This window comes from Ipomoea triloba, chromosome 2 (genome assembly GCF_003576645.1).
Source record: "Ipomoea triloba cultivar NCNSP0323 chromosome 2, ASM357664v1".
NCBI lineage: Eukaryota > Viridiplantae > Streptophyta > Magnoliopsida > Solanales > Convolvulaceae > Ipomoea > Ipomoea triloba.
This window is the reverse complement of record NC_044917.1, coordinates 1,710,368-1,731,216: the sequence shown is the minus strand read 5'-3', so window position 1 is coordinate 1,731,216 and position 20,849 is coordinate 1,710,368. Positions and strand designations below refer to the sequence as shown.

The 20,849-nt window shown below is 39.7% G+C and overlaps 5 protein-coding genes across 7 annotated transcripts; 2 read left to right on the top strand and 3 right to left on the bottom strand.

Annotated features, from left to right (window-relative positions):
- Positions 1–230: 230 nt before the first annotated feature.
- LOC116009709 (glutamate receptor 2.8-like) lies at positions 231–4,462 on the bottom strand. Of its 2 annotated transcripts, XM_031248830.1 has the most exons (6): positions 4,094–4,462; positions 3,667–3,873; positions 2,010–3,316; positions 1,594–1,906; positions 1,106–1,509; positions 231–881 (listed from the first exon to the last, which is right to left on the bottom strand). In XM_031248830.1, exons 1-6 carry the CDS (start codon positions 4,128–4,130, stop codon positions 345–347), a joined length of 2,805 nt encoding a protein of 934 aa, XP_031104690.1. In that variant the 5' UTR covers positions 4,131–4,462; the 3' UTR covers positions 231–344. The 2 variants fall into 2 exon arrangements, with proteins under 2 accessions (XP_031104690.1, XP_031104689.1); XM_031248829.1 differs by having other exon boundaries at positions 3,667–4,462.
- Positions 4,463–4,838: 376 nt separating this feature from the next.
- Positions 4,839–7,975, top strand: LOC116009722. Of its 2 annotated transcripts, none has more exons than XM_031248845.1 (5): positions 4,839–5,541; positions 6,009–6,189; positions 6,312–7,129; positions 7,238–7,436; positions 7,527–7,975. In XM_031248845.1, the coding sequence occupies exons 1-5, from the start codon at positions 5,115–5,117 to the stop codon at positions 7,807–7,809; spliced, it is 1,908 nt and encodes a 635-aa protein (XP_031104705.1). In that variant the 5' UTR covers positions 4,839–5,114; the 3' UTR covers positions 7,810–7,975. The 2 variants fall into 2 exon arrangements, with proteins under 2 accessions (XP_031104705.1, XP_031104704.1); XM_031248844.1 differs by having other exon boundaries at positions 5,994–6,189.
- Positions 7,976–8,128: 153 nt separating this feature from the next.
- On the bottom strand, positions 8,129–11,882 carry LOC116009831 (glutamate receptor 2.8-like). The gene is made up of 5 exons (XM_031248975.1): positions 11,551–11,882; positions 9,906–11,260; positions 9,500–9,812; positions 9,023–9,426; positions 8,129–8,919 (listed from the first exon to the last, which is right to left on the bottom strand). Exons 1-5 carry the CDS (start codon positions 11,792–11,794, stop codon positions 8,380–8,382), a joined length of 2,856 nt encoding a protein of 951 aa, XP_031104835.1. The 5' UTR covers positions 11,795–11,882; the 3' UTR covers positions 8,129–8,379.
- A 1,293-nt stretch (positions 11,883–13,175) lies between these two features.
- On the top strand, positions 13,176–16,574 carry LOC116010636 (glutamate receptor 2.8-like). The gene is made up of 5 exons (XM_031250120.1): positions 13,176–13,459; positions 13,563–14,890; positions 15,003–15,315; positions 15,409–15,812; positions 15,894–16,574. The coding sequence occupies exons 1-5, from the start codon at positions 13,192–13,194 to the stop codon at positions 16,428–16,430; spliced, it is 2,850 nt and encodes a 949-aa protein (XP_031105980.1). The 5' UTR covers positions 13,176–13,191; the 3' UTR covers positions 16,431–16,574.
- LOC116010637 (glutamate receptor 2.8-like) lies at positions 16,507–20,234 on the bottom strand. Its single transcript, XM_031250121.1, has 5 exons — positions 19,967–20,234; positions 18,306–19,621; positions 17,886–18,198; positions 17,398–17,804; positions 16,507–17,307 (listed from the first exon to the last, which is right to left on the bottom strand). The coding sequence occupies exons 1-5, from the start codon at positions 20,232–20,234 to the stop codon at positions 16,768–16,770; spliced, it is 2,844 nt and encodes a 947-aa protein (XP_031105981.1). The 3' UTR covers positions 16,507–16,767.
- Positions 20,235–20,849: the final 615 nt, after the last annotated feature.

The following is a 20,849-nucleotide window of genomic DNA, read 5'->3' as shown; positions in this document are numbered from 1 at the left end:
TCTTTATTTTATTTCAGTTGAACTGGTAAAAGTCAAAGCTGCCTGTCATCTTGATTTCTAAATTCTTACACCTAATTCAAACTAGAAGAAAGAGACTGGAGAGCTGCTAATTGATTTATATAATAAGTAATTTCTAATTCTGTTAGTCTTACACTGTAACACCATTCAACTATTCAAAGTGCACAACTAATTGATTCAATGATATCATCTCACGTATGCTCTCCAAGGTATTTTGGAGTGGTTTAAATTTGAGGGAGTTCTCTGTCTATTGGATTAATTTTTGCGATTATCACTCAAGGTTGATAAGATCTCCGTAAAATGTAGGTTTTGCATTCTGATTGGTGTCAAGCAGCAGGACCTGTGTTCAAGCCCATGTTCACATTAGCATTGTTCTGTTCTTCCATATTCAAGGGCACTACAGCACTTGAAGGAGATGAAATTCTTGATAGATCAGGCACTTCACTAATATGTGATGAAAAACCAACTTCACCACCTACTGCATCTGGGATTTTCTCTTTGAGATATCTTGGTGGACCAGCAGAAGTTTCTCTTTGACCAAAATGTCTGCAAATTGCTGCAATCTTTGACCAAAGAGTAGTTTTAGAATCCAAGATTGTCTGCAGACATGTTCTGTTCTGGTATACATAGCTGACTAGGAAAACTAGGAGGCAGGAGCCTGTTATGCCCCCAGTGATGGCAAAAAGTCCTTTGAAACAATGTAATGTCACACTTGTTGATCCCAGCTGTGTGCTGTCCGACCATGTACATGCTGCATCGTTTCTGAGCCCTTGTTTGCCAATCTCTAGAATCTTTCCATTTTCTGTCAGCTCAATCACAGCCCGAGATACATCCGCAACTAGTGGAGACCCTCTAGGGAAAGCCTGAATTTTTTATTTTTTTTTCAAGTCACAAAGATAAAAAGAAGAATCGGTGACAATGCACTTGGCAAGTAGTACTGATAGTGATTGTTAAGAGTCTCACATTGATAAAATAAGAAAGAACTATGGGTTTATAAGGCCATGGGTTAGACTAGCTAATTGGTTGGATTCACTAGCCCAATCTTAATTTATAAGAGATATTGATGAAGTGATAAGAAAACACTTACAAAAGCAAATCCATCAGTGCTGTAAGTAGGTCCAATGGTGTATTTGGTGCAGTATTTCGATAGGAAGAGTTTGGCATAAGGAGCCGAATCAAAAAAAGCTGATATCCCACCATTTTTACTTCCATTAGACAATGCATCATGGGAATCCTCTGGATATCTATAAGTCTTGATCTTGGATTCTTGAAATCCCTTTTCCTTCAATAGGTCTATAATGAAGGAGCCTTCTGGACAGCCAACAAAGTCTCCATTCTTGATTAGCTGTTTCACATCTTTGATTGCCGGTTCAAGCCTTTGTATTGTTAATCTTGATGACAAGCTGGCTGTATAAGTTGAGCTCAAAATAAGTATGACGAACATCCAAACCACCACAACAAGCCGTGCCAAATTACTCACAATTCTCTCTCCTGCAACAGAATTGGTTCTGCAATAGTTGAGTTGGTAGGAAAGAACCAAGGTTTTGATAAACGGAAAGAAGAAAAACTACTTACTATGTGCAAATACTAGTGTCGAGAATGAAAAGTATAGGATCATGCCAACATGTTGAGAAGGAGGACCTCGGAAATCAGAGTTAAGCCTATGTTCAAGAATCCAGACAGCCATGCCAGTGAAAATGAAGAACACTATGCTGGTTAGCCAAAGTTCTTTTGTTAGGGGCTTCAAAAAGGTCCATATGCTGTCCACATCCTCGTATGCTATTGGGACTATACCCAACACCCCTCCTTCTGTAAAGGGCAATGTGAAGTCTGCAAAATTTGATCGGAGGGCTGTGATCGTTATATCCCCAACTGCAGCATCAAAGTTCTGATCACACAACATGCAATGCAATTAATCCGATATGATCAGAAACTAGAAAATGAAATTCAAACACTTGGTTATGATAGTGAAGGAACCTGGTTGAGTTCACCTGAAGGGACACTTGCTCTACTAGATCATTATAATTTCCTGCACTTGAGCCATCGGGTTTCTCAAAGGGAACGAAATCATAGGGCACAGCATATGGCAACGCTGACATGACAGATTTGAAGACATCAATGTAGTATCCACTAACATGGATTTGGTTGAGTTCCTTGTCCCTTTCCACTCTCACAAAGTCTTTAAAAGCACCCTTCACTGGCACTACAACTCTTAGTTTCTTACCTACAATTGGGACTTCCCATCCCTTGGGTACTAGTGTTGATTCACCTGGCCACACAACATCTTTTAAAGAAGCATTGATTCCACTAATAATTCCATGATTTGGATTCCAGATTGCTACCTCTTTTTCTCCATTTTCGACCACATTAAGTATTTGATATGATGAAGGCTTCAGTCTTCTATCCTTAAGTGAGAAATTCCCTGCAAGCCCTTCAAAGTTTGTGTTCAGTATTGCTTTGTGAAGTTTAGGACCTGTTGAGGAGATGTCAATATGAAATGGGTCTGAAGAATTGAGACCAACTGGGTTGTTTGAAACCATTGGAGGTTCCTTAGTTCCCAATCTCTCGGCAGCCATAGCCAGTGCCCACATCGTATCATATGCCCAAATACCAAAAATGCTCATAACCTCAGCCTCTTTGAAGTCATAACTATCCTTGAGGAACTCCCTTTTCAACCCCGCTACAAAAGGTTCGAGTCTTTTAGTTTTGGGAATCAGAGGCTTTACACCCAATACACCCTGCATGGCTTTCCTGACATCTGAATTCATCAAATAGAATAAATCTGTTAGTCCACTGGTGATGATCCATGCATAGCCATCACTCATCATTCCAATTTTCTTGGCTTCAGAGAAGAGCTTGGCACCAAGAGAATTTGACATGTGCACCACAAATACCCTTGTCTGTGATACCATCAGTTGGTATAGTTCTTTGCTTATAAAATCATCAGTGGCAGAAAGGGGAATGACACTTATACCTGAAACACGGACATTTATTCTTTGTAATGCGTTTGACAGGTCATGAACAATGCCATTACCATATTCAGAATCCTCACATATAATAACAACCTGATTCCACTTGAAAGCTTTAACTATGTCAGCAACAGCAGCAACCTCCATGTCATCACTTTGGGCTGTTTGAATAAAATAAGGAGATCGGTTATGAAGTGAAGGATTAGTTGCAGAAAAAGAAATTATAGGGACATGAGCTCTGTCTCCAAGATTGCTCACAAAGCTGGCTTGTGCAGATTTCTGAGGACCAATTATTGCATCAACCTTTACATCTTTCAACAAATGGAGACCTATGCAGACATGCAAAAAAGGGGAAGTAAATATTTCCAAAATCAGTATGCTGAGACTTTCAAATGCAAAACTGCATGAAAGATACCTTTAGCATTGTATATGGACAATATGGTTACAAATGAAAGTAGTAAAGATACTAATACAACCCCAGCCAAGTTGGTCAGGCCGTTAACTTGTAACACAAATTACAAATTCGACTGCCTACAGTATGGCCGGCTAGGCCACAAGGCAGGCAGGATTTAGTCGGTGCACAGCTTAATAGTCGCAGCGGGTTTCCCTTGTCATCCCAAAAATGTGGTAAAGATACAAGGGAGAACTTTGAAGAAAAAAAGAAGACAGTGCAACATACTGGCAGCAGCAGCATCAATGACAGTTTGCTTGGAGTCTCTGACATGAAGATTCACCCTTGTCTTATATTTGCTATGAACTGAATAAAAGTCAGAAATAGCCATATGCAAGCAGGTCATTCCTCTCCGGGCTAAATCTGAATCCAAATCCAGAACCACTCCAACTTGAAAGATCACTGAGCTGTTGCCAGAACTGGCAAAGTCTTCTTCTGCATTGCTGCACCAGGGAATGAGAAAGGGCAGACCAAAAAGATGAAGAAGAAGAAGAAGAAAAAGCAGAAATGATAAAATGGAAAACTTCATTTTCTCAGGAAAAAAAATGCCTAAAACTAGTTGAATTGCGCCATTTGTCCTACAAGAACTCATAAAATATATAAAGGGGAGGTCTATGGATAAAGAAACATAACACAATGCCATGAACGGGATTACCAAGAACAGGTAAGAGTCCAATAACACAATGCACCATTTTCCTGAGAAAACCAAAGCCATAAACAATTCATCATAGAAACAATAAGCAATCTGCTCTCAGCTTTCCTGTTTATGGCATTATTATTATGGGTGTAAACATTGGGAGCCACACCCAATTTGTATCTTCGCTCAGAACCCTTTTTGGAGCTTTCGGCATGAAAGCTAAAGATTAATCTAAAAAAAAAAAATGAATCTTTTGTGCGCCCACTGTGCGAATACACCAGAAAAGCATACAGAAGTTTTCAATTTGTCAGGATCGATCACTCGCATGTTGCAAAATTGCAATTCTTTCACGTATCCTGGGGAAAAAAACTACATTTTGCAGAGATATTGTTGACCTTTCAGTCAACTACTTGTGGACTTTGAAGTGAAGAGTTTTGTTTATTTATTTATTTTTTTTCTCTCTCCTTCTTCTTGAGACATTACCCATGCACCCTGACCCATAAGCAAACCCAATTCATACTTCAAACATGGAGACAAATGTTTGTTCTACTACGTTTCACCACCTGTCATATTCTAATAATAATACATAATACATACCCAACGAATTGTAACAATATGAGCGATCAGGAAGCTATATATATTGTTGTGCTATTAACAATACTCACATTTTCAATGGAGAATCACATGGAATAAGGTTGGAAATTTGAAGAATATTTATGGGAAGTTTAAGTTTTATTGCCAAATTAAACACTAGGAGGTTGGAGTTAAGTTTAATAGTAAATAATAGTATTTTCTCAAATGGTATATTACTATATTTACAGACTTAAGGAATATATATGGACAAACACAGTGAACTTACCATTAGTTTGATTACTTGTTATCATGGCGGAACAGTAATTAATAATTAATTGGTAGAATGGGAGACTAATGATAGTCTAGTAAGTATATTATAAAATGATGCATTTCTGTCCCTCTCTTCTTCTCCTTTAATCATTTTCCCTCTACTTTCTCTTGCCTTACAGATTAAGTTCCACACAAGATGATCCATGTCGAAGTCAATGAAATTTCTGCAGTCCACTCCGCATGCGCTTCCTTCATGGCGAAGAACAAAAACACCATCACCCAAACACTGATGAAGCCATCTACTTCTACTTGCAGCAGCTCCACTCATACTACTGCTTTTGCAGTGATCAACCCGGAGGTTCTTGAAAGTGGTATGAGTACTGTAGGGCATTTAGCAGACTACGAGGTTTGGTCGGAGCATAAAGGCGTGAACTTTCCTCCTTCAACCAACGATTGGTGTAACCGTAGTTTGAATCAGAGCGGAGAAGAGAAGTGGGCAAAACACTACAGTAACCGCCACAAGATTCTGTTGGTGGGTGAAGGAGACTTTTCGTTCTCCGCCAGTTTAGCTGCGGCTTTTGGGTCTGCTTCTAACATCACTGCCACTTCCCTTGACTCTGAAAGTAAGCTAGACTTCTTGATATAGGATATATATGACTAGTTACTTGTATTTATATATTGAGTTAATTTCATTTTTGGTCATAAATTTATATGTGTCAGTTCATTTTTAGTTCAGAACATCCACATTTTATTCTAGTATTATTGTGATACAGACCATTTTTTGTACTCTATCAACAAAATAGTTGTAATGCTTTTAAAAACAAAAGGATTTTGCCAAGGAAATTATGGTTCGGAACACCAAGTTACTCCTCGTGTGGGAGGTTGTGAGTTTGAGCCTCAGAGGAGGTGTTATTGACTCTTTGTGCTTCATAGGTTAAGAAAGTAGTTATGAACAATATTGCATTGTATGGGAGGTTGTGAGTTTGATCCCCAGAGCAGGTGTTATTGACTCATTGTGCTTCATAGGTTGAGAAAGTAGTTATGAACAGATACTGTATTGTAATTCTTTTTCCAGGGGGTTTGTGGAAAGTTTATGACAGAGCTGTTTACAACATTGGAGAATTGATGAGAAAGGGATGCAAAGTGATTCATGGTGTTAATGCTGCTGCCATGGATTCTCATCCCTCCTTGAAGGGCTTGACATTTGATCGTATAATTTTCAATTTTCCATTTGCTGTCATTTCCAAGAAGAGCAAAAAATCTCGACCTCGGTGAGTTCATGCTTTAATATGCAGAGTAATTTGTGTTCAGCAGACTTGATCCCTTGTATAATGCATGAATGCTATTAACTTGTGTTTGAGCATTTGATTGATTGATTTGTTTAATTTTCCAGTCCACACCGAGTCCTGGTAAAGGCATTTATGAGAGCTGCCAGGGAGATGATTTGTGAGAATGGTGAAATCCATATCACTCAAAGAACAGATGGGATTCTTGGTGAATTGAAAATAGAATTCATTGCATTTCAGCAGTGGCTTGAACTTGTTGGAGTTGATGATTTCAATGTTTCTGATTATCCGGGTTACAGCCCTAAATGGGAAACAGGAAGCTATAGTAATGCAGACTACTTTCCTAGTAAAACTTACAAGTTCCGACGTAGTCCTAAGATTGTTCCTCTTGCAGCAGCTACAAAACCAGCAAACAGCAGTGCTGTTAGTGTTGATTGTGTCCCAAAATTTGCCAATGCCAAGATCCTTTGTAGCACTAATGCTCCAAATTTCCTAACCACAACCTCGAATTTTGATGTAGTGCCACCATGTTTCGAGCAGTCCTTTAATCTTGCCCACCAGCATTCTAAGGGGTTTTGCTACGGCTTGAATTTCAATTTGCAGCCAGAGTGGTACCCTTCTCCTTCCATGATATTGCCCCCATATGGGGGAGCTGCTGCTTATACTACTGCAGAATATCACCATAATTTTCTTCCTTCGAGTAGATACTGCAGTAACTATAATTTTCTGAAGCAGAATGAAAGAGTGCAGCGACAAGTGATCAAGACGGGATTCGTGGTAGCAGAAGAAGAGAAATGGATAAAACACTACAGCAATCGCCACAAGATTCTGCTTGTGGGTGAAGGAGACTTCTCCTTCTCTGCCAGTTTAGCTGTCGCCTTTGGTTCTGCTACTAACATGACTGCAACTTCTCTTGATTCCGAGGGTAGGAAAAATCTAATCTTAGTTGAGTTGATCATCAATACCCCCCCAATATGCACACATCACCAGTAACAAGACAACAAATTCATTGCCATTACTTGTTCTTTTTCAGAGTTCTTGACTTTCCATTACTGCAAAGCTTTTCTCCACCTTAAAGAGCTGAAAAAAAGAGGGTGTAAGGTGATTCACGGTGTTGATGCTACCTCCATGGCATACCATCCCAGCTTGATGGGCTCGATGTTTGATAGGATTATCTTCAACTTTCCATATGCTGGATTTTACAATGATTCATCCCGCGAATCTAAGATTGGGTTAGCCTTTAAACTGACAATGAGAGTAGTATACATTCATTCATTCATTCATTCATAAGACTGATTCATTCATTCTGTTTCTACGTGCAGTTGTCATCAATCCATGATATGGATGTTCCTGGAGAATGCCAAGCAGATGATCGGTGAAAATGGCGAAATCCACATCACCCACAAGACCAATGGATTCCACCAGCAATGGAATATAGTTTCTCTTGCAACTCAGCAGGGGCTTGTGCTTGTTGGGAGTGTTAAGTTTAACGTTAGTGATTATCCAGGTTATAGTAACAAGTATGGGTTTGGGGGTGACAATAGTTTCGACTGCTCTCCTAGTAAAACTTACATGTTCCAACATCCTCGTACTGCATCCATGTAGTTGTTTGTGGCCTTCTTTGGGTTTAGGTTGCTGATCATAATCTGATATGTCATGCTGCCATGCTACCATGTTCTTGCAGCCAGCTTGTAAACTGTTTGTTTTTCTTGGTTGTCTGTGATAATGGATTTTTATTAAGCAATTTGCCTACATCCATAGGATTTGAGTTTGTGATGATTCATACATTTCAGATTTGAACCATAGATATAGATGTTCCACTACGTTTCACTACCTGTCATATTTCAGTAACGCATAAGACATACACAACGAATTGTAAACAATATGTTCAAGAAACTATTGTTGTGCTATTAACAATACTCACTTTTCCAATGGAGAATCACAAGACTCAAACTTTTGAATATATACAACAACATCAACTGGATACCTACTTGCTAAATAACCTGTTAAAAAAAACTACTTTACAAGAATGTAACCTATTACTATACCTATGGTCATTTGACATTGTAAGTGTGAAGATTCAAGAGTTTTTCCTTGATCATGAAGTACATATGGTGATTTCACTTTCCCTTTTTCGTGTTCAAAAAAATCATATAATGAAATAAGATCAAAGAGTCATACCGATGGGTGTCGAGCAGCCAGCCCTAGGTTCAAGCCCTTGCTCACATTGGCATGGTTCTGTTCTTCTATGTTCAAGGGCACCACAGCACTTGAATGAGAAGAAATTCTTGAGAGGTCAGGCACTTCACTTATATGTGATGAAAAACCAACTTCACCAGCTTCTGCATCTGGGATTTTCTCTTTGGGATCAGCAGAGGTGTCTCTTTGATCAAAATGTCTGCATATTGCTACAAATTTTGACCAGACAGTAGTTTTAGAATCCAAGATTGTCTGCAGACATGTTCTGTTCTGGTAGACATAGCTGACTATGAAAACTAGGAGGCAGGAGCCTGTTATGCCCCCAGTAATGGCAAAAAGCCCTTTGAAACACTGTAATTTCACACTTGTTGATCCCAGCTGTGTGTTGTCTGGCCCTGTACATGTTGCTTCATTTCTGAGCCCTTGATTCCCAATCTCCAAAATCCTTCCATTTTCTGTCAGCTGAATCACTGCCCGTGATACGTCTGCAACTAGTGGAGACCCTCTAGGGAAAACCTGATTTTTTTTTTCAGTCACAGACAAAGGAAGAATCAGAAACTATGCACTTGGCAAGAAGTAGTGATAGTGACACTGACAAAGCATATGAGAAAATGCTTACAAAAGCAAATCCATCGGTTCTGTAAGTCGGTCCAATGGTGTATTTGCCACAGTATTTGGATAGGAAGAGCTTGGTATAAGGAGCTCCATCAAAATATGCTGATATCCCACCGTTGCTACTTCCATTAGACAATGCATTATTGATATCCTCTGGGGATTTATAAGTCTTGATCTTGGATTCTTCAAATCCCTTTTCCTTCAAGAGGTCTGTAATGAAGGAGCCTTCTGGACAGCCAACAAAGTCCCCATTTTTTATCAGCTGGTTCACATCTTTGATTGCTGGTTTAAGGCGTTGTACTGTTAATCTCGACGACAAGCTGGCTGTGTAAGTTGAGTTCAGAATGAGCACGACGAACATCCAAACCACCACAACAAGCCGGGCCAAATTACTCATGATTCTCTCTCCTGCAACAGGAGTGGTTGAGTTGGTATGAAAGAAGCAAGGTTTCGAGAAATGGAAAGAAGAAAGAGTACTTACTATGTGCAAAAACTAGCGTCGAGAATGGGAAGTAGAGGATCATGCCAACGTGTTGAGAAGGAGGACCTCGGAAGGCAGAGCTAACTCTATGTTCAAGAATCCAGACAGCCATGCCAGTGACAATGAAGAACACTATGCTGGTTAGCCAAAGTTTTTTGGTTAGGGGCTTCAAAAAGGTCCATATGTTGTCCACATCCTCGTACGCTATTGGGACTATTCCCAACACCCCTCCTTCTGCAAAGGGCATTGTGAAGTCTGCATACTTTGAACGGTTGGCTGTGATCGATACATCCCCAACTGCAGCATCGAACTTCTGAAAACACAACATAAGACTAATCATCAGAAACTGGTGAAAATGAAATACAAAAATTTGGTTATGATAGTAAAGGGATATGGTGAAGTTTACCTGAAGGAATACTTGGTATACTAGATCATTGTATGTTCCTGCACTTGAGCCATCGGGTTTCTCAAAGGGAACGAACTCATAGCGAACAGCATATTGCAACGATGACATGACAGAATTGAAGACATCAATGTAGTATCCGCTAACTTGGGTTTTGTTGAGTTCCTTGTCCCTTTCCACTCTCACAAAGTCTGTAAAACCAGACTTCACCGGCACTCCAATTCTTAGCTTCTTGCCTGCAACTGGGACTTCCCATCCTCTGGGAACAGCACTTGACCCTCCTGGCCATATGACAGTACTCTTGAAGATTTCTCTTGATGAAGAATAAAAGTCAGTGCCATTCATTGTCAAATTGATTCCTTGTAAAGGTGTCCAGATTCCCACCTCTCTCTCCCCATTTCCAACCACATTAAGTATTTGAAACGACGAAGCTTCTCTCTTTCCATCAGCAAGCTCAAACTTCCCAGAAATCCCTTCAAATCTTGTGCCCAATATTGCTTGCAGAAGCTTGGGACCTGATTCTGAGACTCCAACAGCGAACGGATCTGATGAACTGTCTCCAATTCTCTTGTCTAGAACTTCTTTACCCTCTCTTCCTCTTCCTACTTTCTCTGCAGCCTCAGCTAATGCCCATAAAGTGTCATACGCCCACAGCCCGAAAACACTCAAATCAGTCTGTCTAAAGCCTGGATGATCAAGTGTTTTAGCCTTATCTTTGAGGAATTTGCTTCTCAACCTCTTTTCAAATGAGTGAAGTCTTTTAGTCCTAGGAATCAAAGGCTTTACCCCCAAGACCCCTTGCATTGTTTCTACAACGTTCGAGTCCATCAAATTCATTACATCCATCAGTGTTTGTGTAATAATCCAAGCATATCCCTGATTCATCATCCCGATTTCCTTTGCTTTCCTAAACAGCCTGGCCCCAAGATTACTGCTCGTTTGCACCACAAACACCCTTGTCTGCAAAGTCATCATCTTGTACAGTTCTTTGAGCAAAAAATCAGATGAAGCCGAGACAGGAATCTGGCTCTTGTAGGAGACGCGAACATTCATTTCTTGGAATGCATTAGACAAGGAAGGAACAATGCCATGGCCAAACTCAGAGTCCTCAAATATAAGAACAACTTGACTCCACTTGAAGGATTCCACTATGGCTGCAATGGGACCCGCCTGAGCATCATCACTTAGGCCTGTTTGAACGAAGTAAGGGGAGCGTGGGCGAAGGGAGGGACTGGTTGCAGAGAAAGAGATCACTGGCACTTTCGCTATGTCTCCAAGATCCATCACAAAGTTTGCCTGTGCAGATTTTTGAGGCCCAATTATTGCATCAACCTTCACATCTTTCAGCAACTCCAGACCTGTTTTCATATGCCAAAACCAAAAACCATGATCATAGTGGTCATAAATACTTAAGAAAAATGAAACAGATAGGAGTATCTCATATCTGCATCATTTGGAACTTACAGAAAAGCCATTTTATCAGAACCAATCATTTCAGATACAAGTGGATCATGGGATTTATAACAATCTTAATTCACTACTCACAAGTATCTTCATGTACACTGAGAGCATATCCATGAATGAACATAAACATATATAAAAGATTCTGAAAGTTTGCAGAAAAACAAGACAAGGAAACAGCTAGTACCAGAAGACGCGGCGTTGAGAATCTGTTCCTTTGAGTCTCTAAAATGGAGAGCCAGCCTGGTGGAGTAGTTGGAATGAAGTGAGTAGAAATCAGAAAGTGCAATTGACAGGAATCTGCTCCCTATTCCTCCTATCAATGAATCTGAATCAAGAATCACCCCAACTTGGAGCTCCCTTTTAGCAGTGCAGGAGAGTGGATAATGCAGGAAATGGAAGCAAAATATGAGGGCCAAGAACAGTTTCATTTCCTTTTCTTTTGGAAGTTTGGACTTGTTGATATCAGCTAATAATGAGACATATTTATATGAGACTATTCCTCTCTGCAGATACTTCCATGTCTTCTCTTTTTCAGTTGAACTGGTAAATGTTCAACTGCATGCATTCTCTGAAGAGTTCTGTTCTCAGCTAAAGAATAGTATTTCTTTGTCTTCTTGATTTCTTATACACTTCATTCAAACTAGAAGAATGCCCTTGGGAGACTTGCCCCGACCAGTACTTAACCGGATTAGTTTAGTCTTATCTTGTAAGGTAAAAAAAAATTTAAAAAGAAAGACTTATAAGTAAGTAATTAAAGCAGAGAAGACAACATTTTTTTTAATATTGGCATAAGGACAATATTTTGGAGAAGCTGGGAAGTTATTCTACTCGTAGTTGACTTGACCATTAGAATCTATGAATATTTTCACTATGACCCCTCAAGTTTATGGAACTCATGTATAGGCCTCTCATTTTTCAAAATATAACACAAAAGCACCTATACCTTTTTACATAATCCCATCATTTATTTACAGTTTCATTGGGACCATTGTTCATTCTAATTTTTCATAATTTACCTTTCCTTGAACGATTCACTGAGCTCATGCTCATTTGTAATAGCTTAGTTAGGTAAATCGCACTAAAAAAATTGTGTGCAACGGCCTCAACCAAAGGACGTAAATAAATAAAATGTCAAAATATATAATGGAACAAAAATCTCGTAATTCCTGTTCTGGTGTAATAGCTTAGGTAAATTGCGCTAAAAAATTGTGTACAACGAGCTCAACTAAGAGGACATAAATAAATAAAATGTCAAAATATATAATGGACCAAAAATCATGTAATTGATGCTCATGTGTAATAGTTTAGTTAGGTAAATCACAGCAGAAAAATTGTGTGCAACGAATTCAACCAAGAGGACGTAAATAAATAAAATGTCAAAATATATAATGGACCAGAAATTCCGCAATTCCTGCTCCTGTGTAATAGCTTAGTTAGGCAAATCGCACTAAAAAAATCGTGTGCAACGAGCTCAACCAAGAAAACGTAACTTTCATATACAAAAATCCCTTCAAGTGCAAAAATCATACTTCACTAAAAAAAAAATATTTATTTCAAGTCTAAGACCATATATGACTTGAATTCTTGATTATGGCAGCATTCATTCCTTGAAAAGTATTCATTCCTTCTGCAACTGACTCTGTCAAGTCAATCTTCTCAACTCTCAAAGCAATTTGTGGTGCGTGTCATACGTCCCAGTAAACACAAAGACTAATATACTTCATCTTGTGGTCTCAAATTTCTGGAACCAAAACATTTATGATGAATTTCTATATAGTCTATAATACATACAAACAACATGCTACAAAGTTCATAGCTTTCACAAATGGAGCCTCCAAAATTAATCCTTCTTCTGTTAATGCTTGGAACAATCTTCATTGCCATTTCCATGGCCCCAGTAGGGGGCGAAAATGCCAGTGCTATAAAGGTTGATGTTGGCGTGATTCTTGACTCCGACCCAGTATCTGGGAGGATGAGACAAGCATGCATGTCACTAGCACTGTCAGATTTCTACGCGAATCGAAATCACAGTGCCCGGATTGTTCCTCATTTCAGAGCCTCCATCTCTGATGATGTTGATGCAGCATCTGCAGGTAACCTGTTTGATGTTTTGGAGATGAGATGATTAATGTTTACTATGTTCAGGATTAATCCTTGTTTGCATATGTTGTCATGTTTTATGTTGCAACTTTGCAGCCATAGACCTGCTGAAAAATGTTGAAGTGCAAGCAATCTTAGGCCCTCAGGCATCAACACAAGCAGATTTCATAACAGACATAGGGAAGAAAGTGAAAGTTCCTGTAATTTCTTCTGCCACAAGTCCTGCTATTTCACCATCCCAAAATCCATACTTTATCAGAGTAGCATACTGCGCTTGCTGGCAGGTTAAGGCGATTGCAGCGATTGTTGAGGCCTTTGGTTGGAGGAGAGTGGTATTTATCTATGAAAATAGCAATTTTGGCAGTGGAATTCTCCCCCATTTGACTGATGCAATGGTGGAAATCAATGTTTCAGTGCCATATCGAAGTGTTGTTTCCCCGTCTGCTGATCATGAACAGATCATGGTGGAGCTGTTGAAGTTGAAAACAAAGCAGACACGAGTGTTCATAGTCCATTTGCATCCAACTCTTGCTTCTAAGTTTTTGTTGAGGGTAGAGGAAGCTGGAATGATGAGCAGTGGATATGTGTGGATAATCACGGATGCTTTCACTAGTACTTTGGTTTCCAAGGATTCTTCAGTTCTTGATTCTTTGCAGGGGGTTATAGGTGTGAAACCTTATGTCCCAAATTCAGTTGAGCTGAAGAACTTCATTGGGAGATGGAAATCAAAGGCGTTTCGTCAACAAAATCCAGACATGGATGGAGTAGAGCACAATGTTTTCGGGCTATGGGCATATGATAGTGTCACAGCATTAGCCACAGCACTTGAGAAAGTAGGCACTTCTGGTCTGAAACTCAACAGAACAATTAATAGTGAGAATTCGACAGATTTGGATGCAATTGGGACATCACAATTTGGGCCTTTGCTACTTGAATCATTACGAAACATCAAACTAAAAGGACTAAGTGGCGATTTCCACATAGTTGAGGGAGAACTGCAACCATCCGCATTTCAGATTGTGAATGTGATAGGCAAAGAGAAAGGGGTTGGATTCTGGACAGAAAAGTATGGGATTTCCAAGAATCCAAACCCAAATCATACAACTGTGTACTCTGCTAACAAAGATGATCTCGGGGCGATCATTTGGCCAGGTGACTCTACTGCTGTTCCTAGAGGCTGGGAGATTCCCACAGACGAAAAGAAGTTAAGGGTTGGAGTTCCTGACAAAGGAGGGCTTGAGCAATTAGTTAAAGTCACTATTGATCCCCAGACTAACACTACAGTGGCAACTGGTTTCTGTGTAGATGTCTTTGAACAAGTGATGAAGTCTATGCCTTATTATGTACCAATTGAATATGTACAAATCAAACAAAGCCAAAACCATCCAGATTACGATGACTTCGTCAATCAGGTCGTTTTTGGGGTAATACTCATATGTTTCATACTAACAATCACTTCCATTATTTGTTTCAGCTTTTCTGTTCTGTCCAGCAACACTTATAACTCCATTCTTGCATTTCTCGGCTTTTTGACAGAAACTTGATGCAGTAGTTGGCGATATCACCATTTTATCAAGGCGGTCCAAACTTGTGGATTTCACATTATCATTCACAGAGCCTGGGGTCATCACAGTTGTCCCAGTCCAGCAAGATGACAAGAAGAGTGCTTGGATTTTCCTGAAACCTATGAGTAAAGAACTCTGGATGATGACTGCATCATTCTTTGTCTTCATTGGCACCGTGATTTGGGTACTTGAACACCAAGAAAACAACGAGTTCCAAGGTCCACGCCACAAGCAACTCGGGATGATCTTCTGGTTCTCCTTCTCTACTCTTGTTTTTGCACATAGTAAGTAGTAAAAACTTTGTGATATATTTCGTAGGCTCATAGAATCATATTTCTTTCTTTGTGATTCTAAAAGAACTGTGTACTATCTTGCAGGGGAGAAGGTAATAAGCAACTTATCGAGATTCGTGATCATAGTTTGGGTGTTTGTGGTGCTGGTTCTGACATCTAGCTACACGGCTAGCTTAACATCTATGTTAACAGTACAACAGTTGCAGCCTACTGTCACTGATGTTAAAGATCTGATCAAGAACGGAGAGTATGTTGGATGCCGGGATGGTTCCTTTGTTGCTGGAATGTTAAGGAGCAAGTTTGGCAACATAAAACTTAGGAATTATACCACATTAGAAGAGTTTGATGAAGCACTTACAAGAGGAAGTAAAAATGATGGAGTTGCCGCGATTGTGGATGAGCTACCCTATCTTAGGCTATTCCTTGGAAAGTATTGTGGGAAGTACACTATAGTTGGCCCAACCTACAAGACTGCTGGCTTTGGGTTTGTAAGTTCTTCAATCTTGAACTTGTAAAAACCAGATTTTTATCCCATCAGATTACTAATCGCGGTTTTCCTGTTTTTGCAGACATTTCCAAAGGGCTCGCCTTTGGTGCCTGATGTCTCGAGAGAAATATTGAGTTTGACAGAGAGTGACACTTTGACGAGAATTACAGATAAGTGGTTTGGGAATGAAACAGATTGTTCAAAGCAAGATGCAACCTTGGTTGGTTCTGATAGCCTTGCACTGGGCAGTTTTAAAGGACTTTTCATTATTGCTGGTGTTTCTGCACTATCTGCTCTCCTCTTATTCTTCTGCTCCTTCATGAATCAGAACAAATCGATCTTAACATCTGACATTTCAGTCCTGCAAAAGCTTTCTGCATTGGCAAAAGCTTTCCATGAAGAAAAGGACTCGTCTAGGGTGTCTCAAAAGCCGATTGAAGGCAATGAAGATTTGGCTTCCTCCCCGGAGGCAATATCTGAACTTTATCCACAAAGTCCTGAGATCAGCATTCCAAATTCTCCATGGCAAGGCGTTTTCGTTCTGGATGAGGGATTTGCTTTAACAGAACTTGGAAGTACAGTTCGCGATAGCCTTGCCATAACTAATGCAGAAAGATGATTCTCAGAACTATAGTTTTGATTTAATTGTATGGAATCATTTGTATACATATGTGATTGATGTTGACTTACATAGATTTGGAATGTAAAGAAAAAAAGCAATAAAAGAAAAGGTATTCAGTACATGTATGGCTTGTGGTTTTGATACTCTGGCACCTATATATACTCATTGAAAAGTGTCTATTGCTTTGTGTTTAAAAGATTTCAAACGCTTTACAAGCCGTTTTTCAGGGTATTTACACAGCCCAAACTAATTAAGGCATTCGGGCCAAATTAGCTATCTGTTTAGCTATAACTATACATGGTAAGAACATTCATCTAAACTACAGTTTTCTGTATCATCTTTCTGAAACCTCCTCTTCAGGTATGGGAATGCTGTCGCGAACTGGACTTCCCGGTTCTGTTGTACTGAATCCCTCATCCTGAGTGAAAACGCCTTGCCCGGGAGAATCTGCAATGCTGGTTTCTGGACTTGGGGGATGGTGCTCGGGCATTGCATCCTCGGAGGGAATCACATTGCCTTCATTCGGCTTCTGAGACTCCCTAGATGTGTCCTTTCCCTCGCAAAAAGCCTTTGCTAATGCAGAAAGCTTTTGCCAGATTGAAACGTCGGATGCTAAGATACACTTGTTGTCATTTAGGAAGGAGCAGAAGAATATGAGAAGAGCTGATAATGCAGAAGCACCAACAATGATGAAAAGGCCTTTAAAACTCTCTGGTGCCAAGCTATCTGATGCAGCCAAGGTTCCATCTTGTTGTGAACAATCTGTTTCGTTCCATAGCCATTTTTTCGTTATGTTCAGCATGGCGTCGCTCTCTGTCACACTCAATATTGCTCTCGAGACATCAGGCACCAAAGGAGATCCCCTCGGGAACGCCTGCAAAAGGCAAAAACAGTTAAAATAAACCAGATTAGTGGTCTGATGGGATAAAATCTGGTTTTCCAAGTTCTTGATTAGAGAACTTACAAATCCAAAACCTGCAGTCTTGTAGATTGGACCAACCATAGTGTACTTCCCACAATATTTTTCAAGGAAGAGCCTAAGATAGGGTAGCTCATCCATAATGGCAGCAACCCCGCCATTTCCACTTCCATTTGTAAGCGCTTCATCATACTCTTCTAATGTGCTATAATTCCTCATTCTTCTGCTCTCAAAGTTCATGTTCTTTAACATGTCAGCAACAAAGGAACCATCCTGGTACCCAACGTAGTCTCGATTCTTGATCAGATTGTAAACATCAGTGACAGTAGGCTGCAACTGTTGCACTGTTAACATGGATGTTAAGCTAGCTGTGTAGCTAGATGTCAGAACCAGCACCACAAACACCCAAACTATGATCACGAATCTCGATAAATTGCTCACTACCTTCTCCCCTGCAACATAGTACACAGTTCTTTTATCATCACAATTCACAGCCAAAGAAATCTGACTTTAAGCAATGTTTTAGTACTTACTGTGTGCATATACAAGAGTGGAGAAGGAGAACCAGAACACCATCCCGACTTGCTTGTGGCGTGGACCTTGGAACTCTTTGTTTACTTGGTGTTCGAGTACCCAAATCACGGTGCCAATGAAGATAAAGAACGCTGCAGTCGTCCCCCAGAGTTCTTTCTTCAGAGGTTTCAGGAAAATCCATGCATTCTTCCTGTCATCTTGCTTAACTGGGACAACTATGGTCACACCAGACTCTGTAAATGGCAATGTGAAATCCACATGTTTGGACCGGTTTGATAAAATGGTAACATCACCAACTACTGCATCAAAATTCTGTCAAAAATTCAAGAATGGCATTTTAAGTGTTGCTGGACCAAACAGAAACAGTGAAACAAAATCAAGGAAAATGATTTTTTTAAGTATGAAATATTCAGTATTACCCCAAAGAAGACCTGAGCAACGAAGTCATCGTATCCTTGAGGGATTTCAAAACGTATATATTTATATGGTACATGATAAGGCATAGACTTCATCACTTGTTCAAAAACATCTATACAGAAACCAGTTGCGTTTGTAATGTTGGTCTGAGGATCAGTTCTGACATTTATGAATTGCTCGAACCCCTTTTTGGCAGGAACTCCAATCCTTAACTCTTTACCTTTGGGAATCTCCCAGCCTCTAGGAACAGTAGTAGAGCCACCTGGCCAAGTGATTGCCCCAAGATCATCTTTGTTAGCAGAGTACACAGTTGTATTCTTTGGCTTTGGAATCTTGGAAATCCCATACTTTTCTGTCCAGAATCCAATCTTTTCCTCTTTGCCTATCACATTCACTATCTGAAATGCAGATGCTTGCAGTTCTCCATCAACTATGTGGAAATCGCCACTTAGTCCTTTTAGTTTGATGTTTCGTATTGATTCAAGTAGCAAAGGCCCGAATTCTGATGTCCCAATTGCATCCAAATCTGTTGAATTCTCCCTATTGATTGTTCTGTTGAGTTTCAGACCAGAAGTGCCTACTTTCTCAAGTGCTGTGGCTAATGCTGTGACACTATCGTATGCCCATAGCCCGAAAACATTGTGCTCTACTCCATCCATGTCTGGATTTTGTTGACGAAACGCCTTTGATTTCCATCTCCTGGTGAAGTTATTCAGCTTAACTGAACTTGGGACATAAGGCTTCACACCTATAACCCCCTGCAAAGAATCAAGAACTGAAGGATCCATGGAAACCAAAAGACTAGTGAAAGCATCCGTGATTATCCACACATATCCACTGCTCATCATTCCAGCTTCTTTTACGTTCTTAAAAAATTTAGAAGCAAAAATTGGATGCAAATGGACTATGAAGACTCGTGTCTGTTTCGTTTTTAACATCGATAGCTCTGCCATGATCTGATCATCATCAGCTGATGGCAAAAGAACACTTCGATCGGGTACTGAAACACTGATTTCCATCATGGCATCAGTCAAATGGGGAAGAATTCCACTGCCAAAATTGCTATTTTCATAGATAAACACAACTTGCCTCCAACCAAAGGCCTTAACAATGGCTGCAACTGCCTTAGCCTGTGCACAAGAGCAGTATGCTGATCTGATAAAGTATGGATTTTGGGATGGTGAAAGAGCAGAGCTTGTGGCTGAAGAAATTATAGGAACTTTCACTTTCTTCCCTATGTCTGTTATGAAATCTGCTTGTGTTGATGCCTGAGGGCCTAAGATTGCTTGTACTTCCACATTTTTCAGCAGGTCTATGGCTGCAAAGTTGCAACATAAAGCATGAAAACATATGCAAACAATGAATCCTTGATACAATACCTTAAACATCGGGCCAACCCAGCTAAGTTGGTCAGACTGGTAACTTGATAACCATAAGGTTACAAGTTTGATTCATAGCAGGTGTGGCCTATTGGCCTTCTTGAACTGAATCAGTCAGCTATCGACAACCTAGACTGGTTTACCTCATTGCAGTCTTTTGTCGACTAAGACTGGATTTTACCCAATTCATGCCCTCGGATAGTGATGACAGTTTTCCTTATCACTCAAGAAAAAAAATATTGTAAACATGAATCATCTAATCTCTAAAACATCAGACAGATTACCTGCAGATGCCGCATCAACATCATCAGACTTGGAGTCTCTGAAGTGAAAAACAATCTGGGTGGTGTGATTGCCATTGGCATAGAAATCAGACAGGGCTAATGACATGCATGCATTCCTCATCTTTCCAGAAATGGTGTCCCAATCATGAATCAAGCCAACATCAATCTTTACAGCACTTTCATTCTGGGATCCCACTGGGGATGCTAAAAAGGTCATGAAAGCTACTTCAAGCAGTAAAAGAACAAAGACAAATCTTGGAATCTCCATTAAAAAAGTAAAGCTATCAACTTTATATTATATATGTCCAAGAAAGCTGAGGCACAAGAGAAAGAGAGAATCAATGATGAAAGGAAGTAGTTGGGACATACATATAATACTTTAAGAGTTTACTTTGACCTATTCAAAGAGACTTTTAGCCAATACTGTAGTAAAACACGTACAACATTGGTATTCCTTCTATTTGATTTAAGGAAAATTTCAGAGGCCATTTAAAAATATGTTTCGGGTAAAACTTGTCAGCAAAGAATCACACTGAGATAAATCAACTTAGGTTGTTCATGATTGAAGTAAAACAAGTAAACTACCTTAAGCGGTCCATAATTAACTGACTAAAATTAAGAAGATCAATATAATAAACAAAGCATAATTTAAAATTTTATACTTATCAAACCAACTATCCGATTATGTTATCAAAAGAAAAAGGGGAAAACAATGTTTGTTTCCTCAATTGCCCTCTACTTCCTCTTGGCTTTGTGTTTTGACAAATTCCGGTGAATTTACAGGTGGTTGGAGAGAGCAAACGTGACAAAAAAAACTAAGTCATGTGCAAAAAATGACAAAGAAAACTTACGCGTGATGGGTATAAAAGTCATGGGAATTAAA

What these genes read in the sequence shown, in the direction of transcription:
- LOC116009709 (XM_031248829.1), bottom strand. Translation starts at nt 4,153, where the DNA reads ATGGCTTTGGTTTTCTCAGGAAAATGGTGCATTGTGTTATTGGACTCT. An exon ending in CATTGATGCTGCTGCTGCCA is followed by an intron (nt 3,317 to 3,666) that starts GTATGTTGCACT and finishes ATGTCTGCATAG; the next exon opens with GTCTCCATTTGTTGAAAGAT. An exon ending in GACACTAGTATTTGCACATA is followed by an intron (nt 1,510 to 1,593) that starts GTAAGTAGTTTT and finishes ATTCTGTTGCAG; the next exon opens with GAGAGAGAATTGTGAGTAAT.
- LOC116009722 (XM_031248844.1), top strand. Translation starts at nt 5,115, where the DNA reads ATGATCCATGTCGAAGTCAATGAAATTTCTGCAGTCCACTCCGCATGC. An exon ending in CACTTCCCTTGACTCTGAAA is followed by an intron (nt 5,542 to 5,993) that starts GTAAGCTAGACT and finishes TTCTTTTTCCAG; the next exon opens with GGGGTTTGTGGAAAGTTTAT. An exon ending in TCCCGCGAATCTAAGATTGG is followed by an intron (nt 7,437 to 7,526) that starts GTTAGCCTTTAA and finishes TTCTACGTGCAG; the next exon opens with TTGTCATCAATCCATGATAT.
- LOC116009831 (XM_031248975.1), bottom strand. Translation starts at nt 11,794, where the DNA reads ATGAAACTGTTCTTGGCCCTCATATTTTGCTTCCATTTCCTGCATTAT. An exon ending in TCTCAACGCCGCGTCTTCTG is followed by an intron (nt 11,261 to 11,550) that starts GTACTAGCTGTT and finishes ATATGAAAACAG; the next exon opens with GTCTGGAGTTGCTGAAAGAT. An exon ending in GACGCTAGTTTTTGCACATA is followed by an intron (nt 9,427 to 9,499) that starts GTAAGTACTCTT and finishes CTCCTGTTGCAG; the next exon opens with GAGAGAGAATCATGAGTAAT.
- LOC116010636 (XM_031250120.1), top strand. Translation starts at nt 13,192, where the DNA reads ATGGAGCCTCCAAAATTAATCCTTCTTCTGTTAATGCTTGGAACAATC. An exon ending in TGTTGATGCAGCATCTGCAG is followed by an intron (nt 13,460 to 13,562) that starts GTAACCTGTTTG and finishes GCAACTTTGCAG; the next exon opens with CCATAGACCTGCTGAAAAAT. An exon ending in TACTCTTGTTTTTGCACATA is followed by an intron (nt 15,316 to 15,408) that starts GTAAGTAGTAAA and finishes ACTATCTTGCAG; the next exon opens with GGGAGAAGGTAATAAGCAAC.
- LOC116010637 (XM_031250121.1), bottom strand. Translation starts at nt 20,234, where the DNA reads ATGGAGATTCCAAGATTTGTCTTTGTTCTTTTACTGCTTGAAGTAGCT. An exon ending in TGTTGATGCGGCATCTGCAG is followed by an intron (nt 19,622 to 19,966) that starts GTAATCTGTCTG and finishes GCAACTTTGCAG; the next exon opens with CCATAGACCTGCTGAAAAAT. An exon ending in TTGCTCAGGTCTTCTTTGGG is followed by an intron (nt 18,199 to 18,305) that starts GTAATACTGAAT and finishes AATTTTTGACAG; the next exon opens with AATTTTGATGCAGTAGTTGG.